At 34.0% G+C, this 20879-nt stretch overlaps 1 protein-coding gene across 2 annotated transcripts in view; it reads right to left on the bottom strand.

Annotated features, from left to right (window-relative positions):
* NCAM2 (neural cell adhesion molecule 2) overlaps positions 1-20879 on the bottom strand; it is a 521997-nt gene that overhangs the window by 125347 nt on the left and 375771 nt on the right. For both annotated transcript variants that reach the window (XM_027584956.2, XM_027584957.2), the window contains exon 9: positions 12151-12301. In XM_027584956.2, the coding sequence (XP_027440757.2) occupies positions 12151-12301 (151 nt within the window). The remainder of the gene's footprint in view (positions 1-12150; positions 12302-20879) is intronic.

Here is a 20879-nt window from a genome sequence, read left to right as displayed (position 1 = left end):
CAACCCTACTCCCCAATATAAAGGCATTGGGAGGCATGGCCTCTGGGAGGTGATGAGGAGCAGATGAGGTCATAAGGGTGGAACTCTCATGAATGGGATCAGTGCCCTATAAGAGTCAGGAGAGGGCATTGCTCCTGGGCTCTGCTCTCCATCCTATGGGGACAGAAATAGAAGCCACAGTCTGCACCAGAACCCCACCATGCTGGCTCCCTGATCATGGGCTTCCAGCCTCTAGAACCATGCAAAATAAACTTCTGTTGTTTATAAACCACCCAATCTACGGCACTTTGTTCTAGCAGCCTGAAGGGACTAAGACAAGCTGTAAGCATTCGGCCACAAGGTCTTAGCGTATCTTTCAGGATCTTCAAGACAGTAAAACTCAATGAAGTCTGTGAAGTCTTGGCATGATGTGATCTTGGTGGGCAGCTTCACTCTGTGAAGCTCTGCACTAGCTCCAACTCTCCGTGATCTCTGTCAAATCCAGAAAGCTCACTGCTATGGACTGAATGTTTGTGTATCCTCCCCAACCCCCCCCCCAAATTAATAGGCTGAAGGCCTAATCTTTAAGCTGATAGGATTTGGAGGTGGGGACCTTTGGAGGTAATTAGTTGTAGATGAAGTCGTAAGAGTAGAATCCCATCAGGGGATTAATGCCCTTAAGGAAAGACGAAGAGATAGGAAGTGTCTCTGTGTACTTGCGTCAAGGAAAGGCCATGTAAGGACGTAACCAGAAAAAGGCTCTCACCAATAACCTGACCACACTGGCATCCCGATCTTGGACTTCCAGACTGCAGAACAGTGGGAAATAAATGCTTGTGTTTAAGCCATTCAGTCTACGATATTTTGTTATCGCAGCTCAAATTAAGACACTCACTTGCTAGGGAGAACTGGGATTTCTGGGGCAAGGTCTTCAAGCCAGAGGAAGGACAGAAAGCTGTGGCAAACTGGAGGCAGAGCTCACTATTCCTCAGCAGTTAAGTTAAGCAGGTGCCAAGAGGCAGTGATAAATCCGGTAGTTATACAATATGACTATTGTTATTTCTTTGATATTTGTTTGTTCATCGTCATAATCTCTGAAGTACGTTTGAACAAAATGATTTAATTTGAATCAAATGATATCTATCAGAGATAGACAAAAATGTGTTAAGACTAGAATAACTGATGATACCTTTACATGAGGAGCATGGTATTTCAAATTTCCCCAGGGGACACATGCAAATTTGGGGTTAAAAAATACACCTGAGCAGTAAAAGATTTTTCAGCTTTTCTTTTAATATTCTATTCTTATCTTCTGCATCTAGAGATAAGCTTTATATTTCTCTCAGATACTGTCCTTGAAATTATCATACTGGATATAAAATCTAAACAGTTGTTAGCATTAGAACCAACTTATTTCTAAATGTGAACCATCTTCTTTAAAGTCTGAACAGCTTAAATGTATTATGTATTATGGTGAGTATAAAAGTTAGGATCATAAGACAATATTTCAATCTCAGATATAAATGTGTCCACTATGACCAAGAAGTTTTTCTAATTCCAAAGTATTTAGTAAGATTATTTCTTAAATATTCAAAATGCTGTTTGCATCTTATTTACCTTATCCTGGACATGCGGCAGATCATGCTACGAGCATCACTGTTATCTTGAGATTGTGAAATGTGAAGAAAGAATTATGTGATCAAGCAAAGATGTATCAATTCTATGGAAGGCATGTAAATAATGGAAGTAACGTGAGTCTGTTGTAAGATTAATTAATATTGCCACATCCTTAAAAGGTTTCTCATATTCCTAATGCTTTCACACCACAGAAGAAAATGCATGTAAATATTGCTATTATGTCTAACAAATACACTTGATCTTAGCCAAAAGGCCGAGAAGCGATTATGTCTAACAAATAAAAGCAGGTGCAGAGATCTGGATGAGAAATAAAATGTAAATGAAAAATTCAATATTTCTTAACATGCATTGTCATCATGTAACTGTTAAATTTATCACATAAAATAATTAAGTCTAATTAACAGGTAATATGCAATGAGTAGATTGTCACAATACTTAATGATATTCTAATTTTAATCAAATGTACTATGTAATCGGTGTTTATTGCATTAAACCACATATCACATGCCTGTTATCTCCCTTGTTTTATAAATTGGAACTTTAGTTCAACCTATGTTTCTTAGAAAGGGTAATTCCTTTGAAATGTTGAAAATGAACTGTCAGGCAGCCAAGAAATCTGCTTCAGAGGAAACATAAAAGAGGTTTTGAATTTTTAAAAAAGGGGGTTTAATCTAAACACCTTAACTTTAGCGCTATTACAGTAAATATGGTTGGTATCAATTATAAATGGCTTGATTGTTTCTCACTCTTTTTTAGAAATAAGAGACTGTAGCTGCTTGAGTCAGGCAGTGAAGATTGTTCTGGTCAGTGTTTTATGACATTGTGTTTTATGACATTGCGTCTGTGGTTTTCATAGTTCCTCTACTGTTTTTGATTTAAAGATGCAGAATATAAATATTCTTACCATTTCTAACTTGTAAATATCTATTTACAAAAATAACTTCTCATAGCATTGCATGTCAGGTTCTAAAAGTTTCAATGGTATTATAAATTAGCTGCTAAATAAAACATCCTATCTTATAAAAACATAGTCTTTAATTACCAAGAAATAAGCTTATTAGATAGCTTCAGTACTTATTATTGGTGCAATATCCAATCAAAATTTCTACTAATATGAAGGAATATAAGATTTTTTATTACAATGGTGGTATCATAAATGTAAAAAAAAGTTCCAAATTTCATAATAAAATTACTCTACAAAGAAAATAATTGAAAAGGTCCAAATTTAATAATAAAATTACTCTAATTTACAAGGAAAATAATTGAAAGAAAAAAGCAGGCTGACTAAATTTTAAATGATGACCATGGTTACATATTCCAAATGATCATTTAACGCTACCCCAAAATAATGCTAACTGTAGACAAATGATACCATTGTGCCATTTCCTCTATTTCTATCACAAGAATAAAATCTGAACTTTAGCAATTAATGAAATTAAGGTTAATAATTATGTTAATTTCTATTTAAGTAAAATTCATCTCTCATCAGCATATTTACATAACTTAGCATAAATGAATTTTCCACCATCTTTTTCATCAACTTTAAGCATTTTTATATTCAGTTTTAATAAATTATATTATCCATAAGGTAATAATCTCATAAACATATCACAGAGAAGAGGTTAGCCACATGGATGGGCAAAATTTTATCATGCTAAAGCTAGAATTTATTCTGAAACGTAGTATAAAGTTGGAAAAGTGGGCTAGGCTCCCAACATATTTTATATTGTCCTTGAGTTCATCAGTAATTTTAATTGTGAAAAACAAAGAATTCTCTTTAAGGTATATGAAGAAAAACCATAAAAATTTGGATTAATCAAAGAGGAAGCTAGACTTCTAGAGACTTACAAATAATTTGTAATGGCTATTTAAATCATATTCATCATGAGGAGAAAACAAGAGGAGACATCTTATATGTAGCATCCATGTGTAGGTTAGAACCACAGGAAGAACTCCTTTCAGTTGGAGATTTAAAAAAAAAAAAGAATGGAAAATGTCAATGGAATGCACAATTAAATGTGTTTATTCATCATAAAATATAAGACATTTTGTTTTGTTTTACATAAAATTTAGCCTTTATCAGAATTATCTCTCTATAGATGAAGGATGCCATTAAAAACTTTGAACATCTAATTCTAAACCTCAGCTAAAGCTATCCTGTCTCTTAATTTAAAATCTGAAATGAGGGGCGCCTGGGTGGCTCAGTCGTTAAGCGTCTGCCTTCAGCTCAGGTCATGATCCCAGGGTCCTGGGATGGAGCCCCGCATCGGGCTCCCTGCTCCGCGGGAGGCTTGCTTCTCCCTCCTTGACTCCCCCTGCTTGTGTTCCCTCTCTCCCTGTCTCTCTCTCTCTGTCAAAAAATAAAAATCTTTAAAAAAATAAAAAATAAAATAAAATCTGAAATGATTTATACATGGAGAACTTAATACACTTTTCAGGATAATTAAGGTCTGTGTAGAGATAAATGAAACTGACTGCACAGAAGACTGATTTACTGAAAGGGAAAAAAGAAACTTAACTTCTTTTTAGGACTTTGCATTTTAAATAATCTTTGATTGGTGTAATGCTTTATTCGAGAATATATGATTTATAAAAAATAAAAACCAAAAAAAGAAATTTGAAAAAAAGTAAAAGGCAGAAATATACTAAAAACTCCAAAAACTGAAATTAAAACATTCGTATCTTGATTCCAGAGACTAGGGAAACCAAATATTTTTATGATTTAAGTTTGTATGAAGAATAGAATATATAGAAATTTCTGCTTCCATAATGGCAGTATAAATTTGTGATTTGTCCATCTCCTCTGCTGGTAATGATTAAAAGTTCTAGAGATGACACAAATTAAAAAAAAATACAAAACAATAGCAAAAGTCACAACCCAAGGCTTCTGTAGAGTAAATAAAATCAAGGAGATTGTGGAAGGGAATTAACATTGATGTCCCACTTCTTTTTCTCTCTCATGACTTTGTCTAGAGGGCAGGCCATAGTTGGGGTGCTGCACCGTGATACTAGAGCTAAAATATATCCGGAAGTACAACAGTTTCTTGGAAGAAGCCAATACAGGATGAGCAGGAAGGGGGCAATCCCAAATAGGGATCACTGAAGGAGATGCCATAATTCTTCCTTTAAGCCACAGAAATCAGCCTAAGTCCTGAGCTTTGAATGCATGGGACAGGCACAAATTTGCATAACAAAGGCTTTAAGAAGTTAATTGAGATTTGAGTCACCATCATAGTAGGCAACAAAGAATTTAGAAGTGAATATCTGCTTAATACACTTTTTCCAGATGTTTGTCAAAAGTCTTAGAGTCTGCACAACATAATAATTATAGTATCCAGGACTCATACCAACATTTCTTGACATCCAATGAGCCAGAAGAATATGATCAATTCTAAAGAGAAAAGACAATCAACAAATGCATTCCAAGATGACCCAGATGTTGATTCTATCAGATTTTAGATTTATAGATTTTGGAGCGGTTATTCTAACTATGCTCCATGAGATAAGGGACAGCATACATAAAATGAGTAAGAATAAAAAAAGTCAGCAGAGAAACAAAAAATATAAAACAGAACAAAATCAGAAATTCAGGAAAAAAATTAATATCTTTAAAAAAAGAACTCACTGATTGGGCTTAGGAGCAGAAAGGAGATGGTGGGATAAAAGGTCGGTTAATTTGAAGAGAAAACTGCAGATATTATCTAATCTAAAGAACAGTGAATAGTTAAAATATGTAAAACTGAACAGTATCTCAGGGAATTTTAGATAATTCCAAAAGGTCTAACATGCATAAGCAAAGCCCTAGAGATGAGAAAGAGACCGAGAAAGAACTAATAATTGAAGAAATTGTGTCCAAAAATGCTCAAAAAGATTGCCAAATATAAATTTACAGATTTAAGAAACTCAGTACACCCCAAACAGGAAAACTCAAAGAAAACTGTATCTAACACATTCCAATCAAAACAATGAGTAATACAAATAAAGGAAGTAACCTGAAAGCGGCTAGTGAATAATGACATGTGGCATACGAGGAATTCACAATTCAAATTATCATGAATTTCTCATCAGAAACCAAGGAGGTTAGAAGATATTGGAACTAAACCGTTGAAAAAATGTCAACCCAGAATTCTTTCCAGGAAAAAAAACAGAATCCTTCAGGAATGATGAGGAGAATATTTCCAGATTGGGAAAAAAAAAATACAATCTATCCCTAACACATATGCTCTAAAATTAATGGAGAAGAAATCTCTTCAGGCTGAAGGACTATAATATCAAAAAGAAATTGGATCTTTAGGGATGAAAAAAGAGCAAAATAAATGGTAAATGGATAAGTAAATTAAAATATTTTCTCTTCAGTTCCTAAAAATATGTATGACTCTCCAATACAAAATTTATCATAATTTCTGGTGAGATTTCAATGAATGTAGATGTAATACATATGAAATCAACAATAGAAAGATCAGTGGTGGGGCAGGTGTAAAGGGATCTATATAGTTGTGATGTTTCTCTACTTAATATAAGGTATCAAAATATTAGCTCTATATAAGACTGTGAAATGTTAGGTTTGTGTATTATAATTCCTATAGAATCACTTGAGCAAAACAATACCAAAAATATATTGCCAACATACAAATTAAAATAAATCACTAAAATCTCACGTAACTCAAAATAATGCAGAAAAATCAAACAGAACATGAAAAAAAAAAGAGGGGGAAAAGCAGAAAACAAAATGTTATACCTGAAGGAGACTATATTAATAACACCATTCAGTTTAATATTCTAGCCTATGAACTATGGACAAAAATATAGTCCAAGGACCTCTTATACATATATTTACAGTTAAGAATGATTTTCACATTTTTAATCATTTGTAAGAGAGAAATGCACAAGATTTTAAGATAGTTTGTAGGTGACAGGGACCATATAAGGAAAACTTAAAGTATTTATTACCTGGCCCATTTATTGCTGATCCCTACTTTAAAAACTTTAATTTTAAGTTAGAGATTGACAGAATAAATGAAAAAGCAATATTCTGTCATATGCTGCCTAAAAAGACACAATTTAATTTATTTTATTTTATTTTATTTATTTATTTGAGAGAGAGAGAATGAGAGAGACAGAAAGCACATGAGGCAGGGGGAGGGTCAGAGGGAGAAGCAGACTCCCCGCTGAGCAGGGAGCCCGATGCGGGACTCGATTCCGGGACTCCAGGATCATGACCTGAGCCGAAGGCAGTCGCTTAACCTACTGAGCCACCCAGGCGCCCCACAATTTAATTTCACATAAAAATATAGCTAGGTGGAAAGTAAATAAATGGTAAAGGGTATATAAACATTAAGCATAGGGAGGTATGAGTAGTTATCTGAATATTATATAAAATATATTAAGGCAAATGTTTAGTGGAGAAAATAAAAAATAATTCATGAGAAAGATATATGTGAGAGAGAGAGCAATGACCTCCACCCCCCCCCCAAAGATATTCACATCATAATCTCTGGAACCTGTAAGCATGTTATTTTACATGGCAAAAGGAACTTTGCAGCTGTGATAAAGTTAAAGATGTTGAGTTGAGAAGAATATCCTGGATTATCCAATGTATGGATACAATTATCTCATGTAAGGAAAAGTCAGAGACAGAGAAGATATGAGAAAAGTAGCAGAATTAGAGTGGGGTAATGTGAGAGAGACTCCATCTGCCTTTGCTGGCTTTTTAAAGATGGAAGAGGACCAAGAGCCAAAAAATGTGGGCAGATTCTAGAAGCTGAAACGGACAGAAAACAATCTCCCCTAGAGCCTCCACAAAGGAACACAGTCCTCCCAACATTTCATTCCAGTGAAAATCATTTTGAACCTCTGACCTTCAGAACTGAAAGATAACGTATTTATGTTGTTTCCAGCAATTAAATTTGTTGTCACCGGTTTTAGCAGAAATAGAAAACTAATACAACATACAAGCTATAAATGTTCATGGCCTCTTGAGCCTAAAGATATATGATGCAAAAATCAACAGGATTAAAGTGAGAGAGAAATGTTCACATCATGGTAGAGAGTTTTAACACCTCTCACTCTGATAAAACAGCTATACAAAAAAAGTAAAGACAGAAGATTTAAACAACACTGTCACCTCCCTCTATCTAAATGACATTTATAGAACACAGCATTCTATGACTGCAGAATACACCTGCTTCTCATACACACTGTGTAGTTACTGAGATAGATCAGATGCTGGGACATATATCTCAACAAATGAAAAAGAATAAAAAAATCACACAATGGGGTATTTTTGAGCAAAACTCAATTACATTAGAAATAAAATAACAGCAAAATATCTAGGAAAACATTAAATACCTGGGGATTAAATCCTTACAAATAACTATGGACCAATGATGAAATCACGAGAAAAATTAGAAAATATTTTCAACCATTTGAATGACAACAAAAATACAACATACCATAATTTTGGGGCTGCACTGAAGTATTGTTTAGTGGGAAGTTTAGAGTTTTATATGGTTATATTAGAAAATAAGAAACATCTAAAGTAAACGACCTAATATTTCACTTCAAGAACCTATAACCAAAGATCAAAGCAAGTCCAAAATATATGGAATGGAAATAATGAAAATAAAATGGAAATCAACAAATTAGAAAACAGATTTATATATAAAGAATGTAAATTAATAAAGCCGAAAGCTAGTACTTTGTAAATATCAACAAAATTGGCAAATCCTTGGTTAGAAAAAGAAAGTCTTTTAGAAAATAGTGCTGAATTATTTCGATAGATGTATGAAAAATAATATATATGGACTCCACAAAAATGAGTCCAAAATAGATCATAGACTTTAATGCAAAATCTAAATCAACAAAACATTAAAAAGAAAGCCTAGAGGTGCCTGGATAGCTCAGTTGGTTTAGGCTCAGGTTATGATCCCTGGGGTCCTGGGAACCAGCCCCATGTCAGGCTCCCTGCTCAGAGGGGAGTCTTCTTCTCCCTCTCCCTATGCCCCTCCCCACTGCTTGTGCTCTCTCTCTTAAACAAATATATAAAATCTTTAAAAAAAAATAAAGTAAAATAAAATAAAATAAAATATAAATAAATAAATAAATAAATAAATAAATAAATAAATAAAATAAAATAAAAAGAAAGCCTAGACATAAATCTTTGTGGTCTTAGGTTAGGTAATGATTTCTTAGATGGAACATGAACAATATCATATATGCATCCAGTTTGATAAGGTGGACTTGAGCAAAATTAAAATCTTTTGCTCTTCAAAGAAACATATTTATTCCAGATAAAAAGAACAACTATGTCCACACAATGTTCAAAATGCTCACAAAGGGTTTTCGTAATAGCCCCAAACTGACAACAACCAAATGCCCATCAACACGTGACTAAATAAACAAACTCTTTTATCCACACAATGAAAAGACAGGAAAACATTATAAATTTTTGATTCATATTCAACATATCAGTGTGTGTTGACTGAAAGTGCTTAGCGAAAAATTAAAATTAAAGTAATGCATGATCCCATATATATAAAGTTTTGGAAGTACAACTAAATTATAGTGATAGAAAGTAGACTAACAGTTGCCTGAGGAGGAGAGTGAAAGAATAAATGCATTACAAAGGAGCTCGAGAGAATTCTTGGGGGTGATGTAAATGTTTGTCTAGATGATTGTTATAGATTTGCGGGCACATCCATATGTCAAAATTGATCACATTTTGCCCTTTATATATTGGCATTGTACTGTGGTCCAACTATATTTCAATAAGGTTGTCAACAGGGGATATTTATTTTTCTAATTATTTCTACTAAAGAAGAATAAATATTAATTTTTAAAAAAAGGAAAAATTCATCATATGTTCTAAAAGCTATCAATAAAACAAAACAAAAATTATTCTTAAAACAATGGTTTAATAGTTGAAAAAAACTATTTTATTACTTTCAAAATAGTTTTACCTAGCCAGCTTCTAATCAACAAGAAACAACAATCTCAAGGAATGTTCAAAGAATTTTCATAACATTCTTTTACAAAGCAAGTTCTTTTTATTATCCTTCCTAAATAAGAGATACTATATAATTTGCTTGTGAGCTTTATTCTAACCATTTACTTCAGAAAATTAAACAGGCTGACCAATGTCTAAACCTTTAAAGCAAAGAGGGAATACCTCTGTGATCAAAAGCAACTTGTACTTTGTTATATCAGTCCTTGAAAAACACAGTGCCTTAAGTATTTTTTTTGTATTAAAGTATTCATGTTATTAAAAGATCACAAGGACATGCAATTTGTACTGCAATATACAATCATGTGTTTACCCCATTATTTTTTACCTTGGTGAAATCACTAATATCCAAAAATCTCATGTCATTTTATATCAGCATTTCACGTTATATTGATATTATTCTCCATCGATCACTTTGAAATGTGAATTCAAGTTGAGGTTGATTTAAATCTCCTTTAATCCAGTATTCTAATAAAGCATGAGCTCTGTTGTATTCATTTTCGGTCCACAATCACTCAGTACCAATTCTAAATCTTAAACAGCTCAATTAAAAGACCCTAGGTTTGATCTAGTATGGCTTTTTAGAATTCTTTTCAATGAGGTTTTAAAACATAGACACAGAAATTATAGATCTTAATTTAGCTTTTTATTTATTTCATAATGAAAACTTAGGTAGGTGTCCATGGAGGGCAATTTAAAAGTTTTAGGACACCTTTGAAGGATGTGGCTATGCTTGAGTAAAAGCATTTTTAAATGGTTAAGTATGATGAAGCCCCAAGAATTTCTTCCTTCAGCCTTCTTAATTTACATATATGGAAACTGAGGTCCCAGGGATGCAGGTCACATAACTAATCAGCACCAATCCTAGCACTGGTATAGTAACCTAATATTGCCTGTATGACCCAGTCTGCTATACTGTGTTTTGGAAACATCGACAATGCTATTTCTCATGAGCTCCACTTTTCTGAGTACCTACAGCAGTGATTTAGTAATAATTCTATGATATGTCAAATAAGCTTTTAAATATTTACAAAATGCAAAGAAAAAAAAAAGCCCTAAGTTTTATTAAGGGAATATGATTCCTACTACATTTTTAGTACGGTGAGAAGACGCTGGGAGTATTCTATGAATATTCCCTCCAAACTGGTTGGGCAGCTCTAATATAATTCAAGTTTTGTCACCCTTAAATTTTTGCTCATGTAGGTCCACATTAAAGAAAAAGAAAAAATAATAAAGTAAATTTTGGATTAAGATACATATTTTGAATTATAAAATATAAGCAAACATGTTGAAAGTTTGAGAAATATTTATAATTTGCTACAAATGTTGACTTGAAATAGAAATTTATATATACTAATATGTAACATTAATATGCATATATATAATATAATGGGAAAATAGTAGAAAACAGTATTATGAAAAAAAGCTAAATAAGTTATTAGCATCACTTCTTCCTCTGTATGTCCTGAATAATATCATGGCATTTTTTGTTTCTTTTTTTTTTTTGAGATTTATGATGGCAATAAAACAACTTCCTTGGAAGTTCTCTAACTTTAGCAAATGAAATCTGTAATTTGTGAAATAATTATTTAATATCCTTCATAATTTGTTTATAGTTGTTTAATTGGCCCTTCCATGAATTTCTTAACAAGGACACTTATGAATAGGTAAAATAATATGGATTATTTGTGTCTGTTCTTGAGGAAATATTTGCTTTCTAAAGACATTTTCAACAAGAAAATACATCTTATTTCATAGTTATCACTACATTCTATCAATATTAATGTACTAGAAATTCTCCAATAGAAATGCTTTGTCAATAAGAGCATCTTATACACTCCCACTATGATAGTTATGTCTTCTTGAACATCAGAGGATCGCCAACATTGACGATTCCTAAATATTTATTGAAAATAACATTTAATTTCTTCCTTTTTATGAACATATATGTGAAATTATTCTAAAATCTCATTGAGTGATGTAAGGTGGATTGTGCATGTACATTAGTCCTCATATTCCACCAATCTTACATCTGTCATAATTCCTACTTACAGACAATAAGCATTATTTGGGTAAAATATGAATGCTGATACATTAAATCATCTTAAAAATACTATTTCATATCTTATGAGGATGTAAAATAATTCAACAAAATAACTACACAGGTGAAACGCAGGACCATTAATATTATAAATCAACAGAGAAAACTCTAAGGAGGTACCAACCAATTACTGATAACTAATACAATTCAATTTATATTGTGTTTGGGTTAAACACACTGCAAAAAAAGAAAATCACAATTTTCAGAATAAGTAGTATCAAAACCATTAAATACATAGCACTGTGAAATGTCCTATAACATCCACTAGATGTCTCTAATAACTGACTCTGAATGGCTACATTAGTTCTAGAGAAATGAGTCAAATACTGAATCATGAACTCCAGAGGTATTTTGAGGATCCTACCAAAATTCGTATTTTCCAAAGCAGACAAAATTGTTTTAATAAACATATGAAAGAAAAATAACTTACATTCAATATCAAGGTACATGCTCTTTTGGTGCCCTCCAATCCTACTCGCAGCTTCACAGTCATATCTCCCTGAATCTGACAACTTCACATCTTTAATATGCAGTGATGAGCTTCCATGGTGCCCTTTGACTTCGATACGGCCATCTGGGCTCTGTTTACATCGATTCAGGAAAAAGAAAGATTTTACGCTTGTTTCGTGCAAATGATGACCAAACATAGGGTGTTTATCACATACATGATAAATGAAAATAAAGTCTTACCTGCATTGCTCTTTTTTTTTTTTTTTTGAAAGCAATGTTTCCGTATTTATGACTTACTGTCTTTGGCTTTTCCACTGTACCTGCCCACTTGCTTACAGGGACACTAACATGTAGTAAAAACTTCAACACATGTTTTATCAACCTCTTATTTAGTGCACTCTGTGCTTTTTTTAAAAAAGCTTGCTTGTTCTTCTAAGAAGGGCTTTGTTGGCTTACAATTATGCTCCTTGCAAACATAACAGAACAACAATGCCTGTTTAATTCTGGCTGAAACCCACCAGAAAATGATATTCCTCCTTCACTTTAGTTTCCTCTTTCACCATGTATAGACAATATATCAAGATGTCTGAGAATTAAAGCCTTTAATAAGAATTTATAGTTATTTTTGAATGAACGAAACAGCACTGTTCCTAAGCCTATTTAGTACATTACTCATAACAGATAAATTATTAAAAACAGCACTATTTAAGTCATTCTTAGAAAGTCAATAGAAACACCATGGAAAAGATTAATCACATATTAGATGAATATTGATGCAAATCAAGGAATTGCTGATAATCCAATAGTCTATAGATTACATTTCAAATAAGAATTCTTGTGTGCAACCTAATTGGTATACCTACAATTGTTTTCTTAAATCACTTAAATACCTTTATAGCACACATATTAAAACAAAGACAGTTTATTTACCGAATTTTACTTTGTACAATCAGGAAATACAGTGAAATTTGGCATTTTATAATTAATTTGTAACATGTACTTTACTATTATTGAATTATTTTCAATATTTTAGGTTTCGTGCCTCAATAAAAACTTATGTCACACATTTATTTTGAAATATGTAAGTTATTATGTAATAATATAATGGTGGTTTAAGGGTGCCTGGGTGGCTCAGTTGGTTAAGCGACTGCCTTCGGCTCAGGTCATGATCCTGGAGTCCCGGGATCGAGTCCCGCATCGGGCTCCCTGCTGAGCAGGGAGTCTGCTTCTCCCTCTGACCCTCCCCCCTCTCACGCTCTATCTCATTCTCTCTCTCAAATAAATAAATAAAATATTTTTTTAAAAAATGGTGGTTTAATTTTCTATATAATTGAAATTCAAATAAATTTCAATACATGTACTTTGTATTATTAAAACTTGTTTATTTTCTTTTATTAATGTCAACAGACTATTTGAAAGCTCTTTTTCAAACATGAAGTTGATTGAGATACAATATGATCACTCTTTTGTTTTCTAGTTTTATACAGACATGCAATTACTATACAACCATATCAGTCACTCATAATTCATTTACTATCATTATCGTAAAAATGTTCTTCAAAAACAAAGAAACAAAAACATGCTGGGAATGTATTATGCAGCCCAGATCAGGCCAAAAATATGTCCCCCAACTCTCAAGTATTACTAAAAAATAGTAAGGTGAGGCTTTCAAGCAGAAGGCATTCTCTTCTGCCAATATTTAAGATGTTCGGCTGCCAACCCAATTACTTACTTGAGAGGAAAGAAAAAAATGCAGAAACTCACAGAAGTTAAAATTAGAATAAGTAAACTCAAAAGCAGAATGGCCAATTTGTTATACAAATTAACTACTTTTTGATAACTAAATGGGTATTAGTTCCTTATTTTATTGTACCTCTATCCATCCTTGTCCCCCACTGAACTACCCTTCCTTCCTTAAGCGCAGACTTCCTTTGGCTTTCAGAACACCCACACTCTCCTTTGTTTTCTGACTACTTTTTAGTCTGGGTTGCAGCTTCCTCTCTCCCTGGGGGCCTCTGGCTTCTGTCCTGGACGCACCCAATGCACTCTACCTAGACACTCTCATCCCCTCCCATATTAGCAGTTGCAATCTCTAGTCACTCTTTCTCCAGGCAGGATCCTGCTTTCCCTGGAGAGCTATGGAACCAGCTTTGTCTCTTTCGGGGCATGCCCATTTGATAGGTTTCTCAAACCAGCACGCGCAGATCTGAACATATCACTCCCTCACCCAGTATAACCTGCTCTACTCCTGCGGTCTTCCCTTCCATGAATGGTACTAATTATTTCTCATACCCGTGCTAGACCATGTCTTCAGTCTTGGATCAGTTTCTGAAACTTTATCTATTGAAATTTTAAATGATGATAAATCTCAGTTTATCATCTTGCTCAACATTACCATTTTCGATGTTTAGTAACTGTATTTCCATGGACCTATCTGCTCTCTGCTTCACCTACTTGCAATCTGTCATGCTGTTGAATTGGAAGAACACTAACGGGCTTCTCTGGATTTCAGAGAGAACAATCACACTCAGGGCGAATGTAACCGAAAAACATTCCCTGACTCTGCAAAAACCATCAGCATTATGTTATTTCTTATGTTTCTCTAGCAAAGTCTCATTGCAGATGCAAAAATTATTTCTTGCATAGCTAAGAATAAGTTTTTTAAAAAGCAAACTTAATTCTCATAACAACTTCATGAAGGTTTCAAATCCCCTGTGCTCTATAATCATGAATAACATTGTACTGACGTCCGAATAAACTCCCAATGTCTCAGCCTGACATATAAGGACTTCCATCTGACATTGCCTTTCTAAGACATCACTTTTCTGTCTAAGCACACTTCACAATTTGGATACCATTAATTTGGCTTCCAATTAATCTGAATTACTGTCATTTCCATAAGCACCCTACACAGCCCTGTCTCAACCTTTCCCCCCTTACCCCTTCCATATTTACATGGCAGGATTCTCTCATCATTCCTTTAATTTCTTGGGAAAATATTAATTTTTATTCAAAATAAATTGACTATTTTATATAATTATTAAATGTACTACTCTGTGCTTTTCTCAGGATACACTTTTTCTAATCTTATTGGAACTTCAGAATTCATCCTGTAGGGTGATATTACAGTTGAACAAATGTGAGAACATTTTTATTTTTATGGTACTTTATGTTAAAGTCACCTGGACTAGTACCAAGGACAGAACCATTATATTCTAATATCTTTAAAGCAAATTGAGTTATAGTGATATTGAGATGTAGTTGAGTAAAGGAAAAGTATTCCTCTAGCTATTATTTACTATGAATTGAAAACTTTCATTTAGTATTTTTTTAATGGGATAAAATAACTTATTAATGACACAAAACAAATTCTTCATTTTTCTATTAAGAAAAATATTGTTCTTTCACAGAATTGAAAGGCAAATATACCTCCTTTGAAAGTAAACAAGTCCTCATGTTATTACCTGTTGTAAATGATATGGTTTTTGACTTACAAAAAGCTATTGGTGTCTGTAAAATTAGTATGATATTAGTAAAGATGTTGGAATCAAAAAGTTATTTTCAATGTATCTGGAATTATTAACAGAAATTCTGGAAGAACAGAATTTCTTTGGGAAGGTGTGTAATTCCCTGGGAAATCATAAGTCATTTTCAAACTTGACATTGGCTCTATAATAATTACAATATTCATTTGTCTCAAATACTTACACTAGAAGACCAAAGTCATTCCTTCTCATACCTGACATTCCAAAGGACATCTTTCTCTTTGTGCTACAAAAAAGCATTACACATTTCTGAAAGAAAATTAATTTATATCTTGGCTTTGATTCACAACCTACCAACATTCATTTAAGACATCTGATATTTGATTGAGACAGGTTAATGGGCATATTAGCTGTCCATCTAGTATTTTCAGGTTCTATCACTGCATTAAGTAAGATGATTAGAAAGTAAAGTGCCTGACTATACATTATTATTCCAATCCTTTATAGAAAGGCACTCTTTGAGATTTGATTTAATGTTATATTCTTTGCCTTTCCAGAAGGTCAGTTTAAGAACTGCTTATTTGAATAGTATTTCAATATTTTTACAAAATGGTTATTTATAGAATTTACTGAAAAGAAATGGTTATTTACAGAGTTTACCGTCCTTTCAAGAATCACTTGATGAAATATCTATGTGGTAACTACCTTCTGGAGTTTAGTTCCAACACAAATATTTTGTTGTCAATTTTAATTGTTGGACATTTGAAATTATGCAATGTATCATGTTTATAGGTTGTTTTTGTGACCTTACCTGACTAGACATTTACTGTCAAGTTTAGAACCCAATTGTAGTACATAACACATCTGAGGTGACAGTATTCCCCATCTTTCTTCTTCAAACCAATGTCATTGACCTCTTTGGCCTTTTGGGAGATTGGTGAATCATGTCACATAGTTACTCAGCAATTGTCTTCTTGTGCAATTATTCTACAAGGAGCACCCAAGCACTGGGGATACATGTTGGGAAAAACTGAACAATTTTTACCCTTTGGGAAATTAAAGTTCAGCGGATATTAATTTAAAAAAATCATACAAGTAAACTGAAAAGTACCATGTAGTAACACCAAAGTTTCATCTTATGGGTGAGTCAGTGGAGGGGTGGGGTTGAGTTAGAGGAATGTTCCCTGATAAACTGAGGTGTGGATTATGAACTGAAAATAGTGAAAGAGGAGCAGTTTTGTAGAGAGAATTTTAAGGCCATGCCCCCAGAAGGCATATGAAGGAACTGAGAGAAGCCAGCAGGCACAGAGAAGAGAGTAAGGGCACGTGGGATCTCCTGATGTTGGACAGGCAAGCAAAGACAGCATGCTGAACCCCAGGCAAATACAGACATACAGGAAACATGCACCCCTTTATTACACATTCTGGTTGCCTTTTTGTAATGGCATTATATCTCTTTTGACTGTAAATTGCAACTTCAAATACTTAGAGATAATGTCAAAACATAACTGCTAATTATATAAACAAGGAAATACTTTCCAAAGGTTACTGGCATTAATTTACCCAAACTAACCTCTCAAAATTGTGTTAACATTCTGTTAAGTTGAATAATTTCTGCAAAGAATTTTAAACAGAAAGATTCTCTTCCTTCCTTATAAGATCCCTATACTTACTCTTAGCATTAATTTCTCTTTCCTCTGAGCTTGCTCCCAGCTTCTTAATTCTCTTCCTATTTTGATTACCTAAACTGAACTTTTGTACAATCACCCTTCTTCTTAGCATTGCAAATTCATGTAAGGAAGAGTAATATGGGCAATGTAATTTCTTAACTTACATAATTTTTCCCTACATTCTACTGCCCTCTTCCTCTCTTTGTATATAGCGTCAATAATTTATTCAACAGATAGGAACTGAATATAACACAGATAGCAGGTAACAATGATAGTTAGACACTACATTCATTGTTTTACATTTATTAGTTAACTCAATCCCAATTAATCCCAGTAATACTACTATGAGATTTGGACTAATATTATCCCCAATTTATTTTTTTATTATTATGTTATGTTAGTCACCATACATTACATAATTAGTTTTTGATGTAGTGTTCCATGATTCATTGTTTGCGCATAACACCCAGTGCTCCATGCAGAATGTGCCCTCTTTAATACCCATCACCAGGCTAACCCACCCGCCACCACCCTCCCCTCTAGAATCCTCAGTTTGTTTTTCAGAGTCCATCGTCTCTCATGGTTTGTTAATATTATCCCTACTTTAAAGATGAAGAAATTGACGGGTGCCTGGTGGCTCAGTCAGTTAAGCATCTGCCTTCAGCTCCAGTCACAATCCCAGGGTCCTGGGATCGGGCCCCATATTGGGCTCAGCGGGGAGCCTTCTTCTCCCTCTCCCCCACCCCACTCATGCTCTCTCTCACTACTTCTCTCTCTCTTTCAAATAAATAGATAAAATCTTTTAAAAAATGAGGAAATTGAGGAACAGAAACATTAAATAGGTGGCTTCCACACAGCTTACAAATGATAGCACTGGATGTTGAGGCTGTCTGGCCCTGGAGTTCATATGTGGAATTGCTTTCCCTCTGTGGCCCATCACCTGAGCCATAACTGTGTGGTTGAACTACATATTTTACCAAAGCTATGTGATACACACTAAGTTGGTTTCTGAGGACAGAACCATGGATCAGAAAGGCAAAGCCTCGTAGACCAAAGGGCTTAGAGGAAAGAAATGACAAATCATAATACATGCTTGTATAAATGAACTTCGGGAAGCACACATAATACAGTCTACGGAGGTGGGGGACAATGTCTTGTAGGTATCTCTGTCTAAACTGAGACCTGAAGGATAAGTAATAATGATGAGCCAGACACCAGACTGGCGATATAATTTGCAGAACTTACTGCCAAATGAAATGTGGGGTCTCTTGTCCAAAACTCATTGTGAATTTCAAGGCAACCACAGCAATACATTGAAGCAAACATAGGGCCCTTACAAGTGTCAGGCTTTATGCAACTATGCACGTATTACATTCATGAAGTCAGCCCTGCTCAAGTAAAAGGAGAGAAAGGGAGGAAGGAAATGCGAACCACATTGGCCTAAACCAGAAAGGGAAAATAGCATGTTCAAAAGATGAAAGAAGCTCACTAGGACTGGAATATTCAATATAAAGTGGGTGGTAAGAGATAAAGTGGCTGGAGAGGGACAAGCCTGCTCTAACGAGCCTCAAAAGTCAAAGGAAGACCAGTAAGAACATGAAAAGATGCTCAACATCATCAGCTACCATGAAAATGTCAGTTGAAACCACAATACTACTTCACACCCTCTGGGCTAGCTGTAATCAAAAAGACAGATAATAGTGTTGGTGAAGCTGTAGGCAAATTGGCACTTTCATGCACTGCTGGTGGGTGGGAATGAAATGGAGCAGGTGCTTTGGATAAAAAGTCTGACAGTTACCCAGAATGTTAAACACAGAGTTATTATATGACTCAGCAATTACACTTGCAAGAGAATTAAAGATATATGTCCACACAAAACCTTATACATGAACATCCATAATAGCATTATTAATAAAACCAAATAGTTAAAGCATCACAATGTCCATCTACTAATGCATGCATAAATAGAATGTGATATATTCATACAATGGAATACTATATGACAATAAAAAGAAATTAAGTACTTACACAGGCTACAATATGGATGAACCTTGAAAACATTAGGCTAAGTGAAAAAAGCTAGTAACAAAGGCTTCCATTTATATGAAATTTTCAGAATAGACAAATCTATGGATACAGAAGTGTATCGGTGGTTGCCTAAGGCTGGCAGGTGGTGTGACGAGATTGGGAGTGATGGCCAAGAAGGGAGGAATTTCTTTTTGAGATGATGAAAATATTTCAAAATTGATTTGGTGGATGATTGCACAGCTCTGTAAATATACTAAGACACATTTAATTTTACATTTTAATGAGTGAATTGCATCCTATATGAATTATTTCTAAATAAAACTGTTAAAAATTAAAGACAAAGGAAGGCATTTAGGTGTTCTAGAAGCAACTGGAAAAGGATATGAAAGGTTGTAGGCCTACAAGGCAAATGCATTTGCTCTTTGAAAAGATCATTCATGCTGTGGAGTGAGGAAGGAATTCAAGAGGAGGAAGGGAGGCTCAATGGAAGCAAACTGCACTGATAATGTGCTGGGGAAAGGTAGTGGTAGCGGAGATGGAAAGAAAAGAATACATTCTAGAAATGTTTTGAGGAGGAATCAACAGTGCTTAGTAAATGATTGAATGAGAAGTGGTGATGAAAGAAAAGAGGACGAGAGTATTTCTAGGCTTCTGTCACAGAGTCACGGGTGGGAAATATTCTATCATTAGTAAACTATTATATGTCTATAAATTATACATATGTTTTCATATATTCATGTTTTATGATATGTACCCATATTTTAATTCTGTTCCATATTATATATTCACTACTTTAAAACTGATATTTATTTATTTATTTATTTTTAAGATTTTATTTATTTATTTGACAGAGAGAAACACAGCGAGAGGGAATATAAGCAGGGGGAGTGGGAGAGGGAATAAGAAGCTTCCTGAGGAGCAGGGAGCCCGATGTGGGGCTCGATCCCAGGACCCCGGGATCATGACCTGAGCCGAAGGAAGAAGCTTAACGACTGAGCCACCCAGGCACCCCTAAAACTGATACTTAAAATTGAAATATTAATAAATGAAATACTGATATAAAGTGAAAGTAGAATAAACTCTTCAGAGATTTTAATTTTAAAGAATTATATAAGGTGGGTTCCAACTAACAATTGTTGAAATGATGGTTTTCAGAATGTGACCTGCTTATTTTATATTAATGCCTGGGTGGGTGTGCTGCCAACTTTAGCATAACATAGCAGCTAAGACTGCAGAACCATACTGGAAATTTAACATCTTGATGGTGCCACCTACAACCTTTGTGACCTGGAGTTAATTATTTAACTTAGATGTACTTCAGTTTCTCTCCCTGTATAATTGGTATAAGAATGCAACATTCATAGGATTGCTATGCAGATTAAACGAGTGAATATTTGCGGAACTTAGGACTTGTTAGTGCATGCTAAACAAATTCGCATAAAACATCTGATATCCAGACCTACATGATAAATATATAAGTTTATACAATATCCATTTCATTGTGATAGCTAAAGGCATTCCGTCTC

This window comes from Zalophus californianus, chromosome 1 (genome assembly GCF_009762305.2).
Source record: "Zalophus californianus isolate mZalCal1 chromosome 1, mZalCal1.pri.v2, whole genome shotgun sequence".
NCBI classification, from domain to species: domain Eukaryota; kingdom Metazoa; phylum Chordata; class Mammalia; order Carnivora; family Otariidae; genus Zalophus; species Zalophus californianus.
Note: the sequence above shows the minus strand (reverse complement) of the source record. Positions and strands in the feature narration are given on the sequence as shown.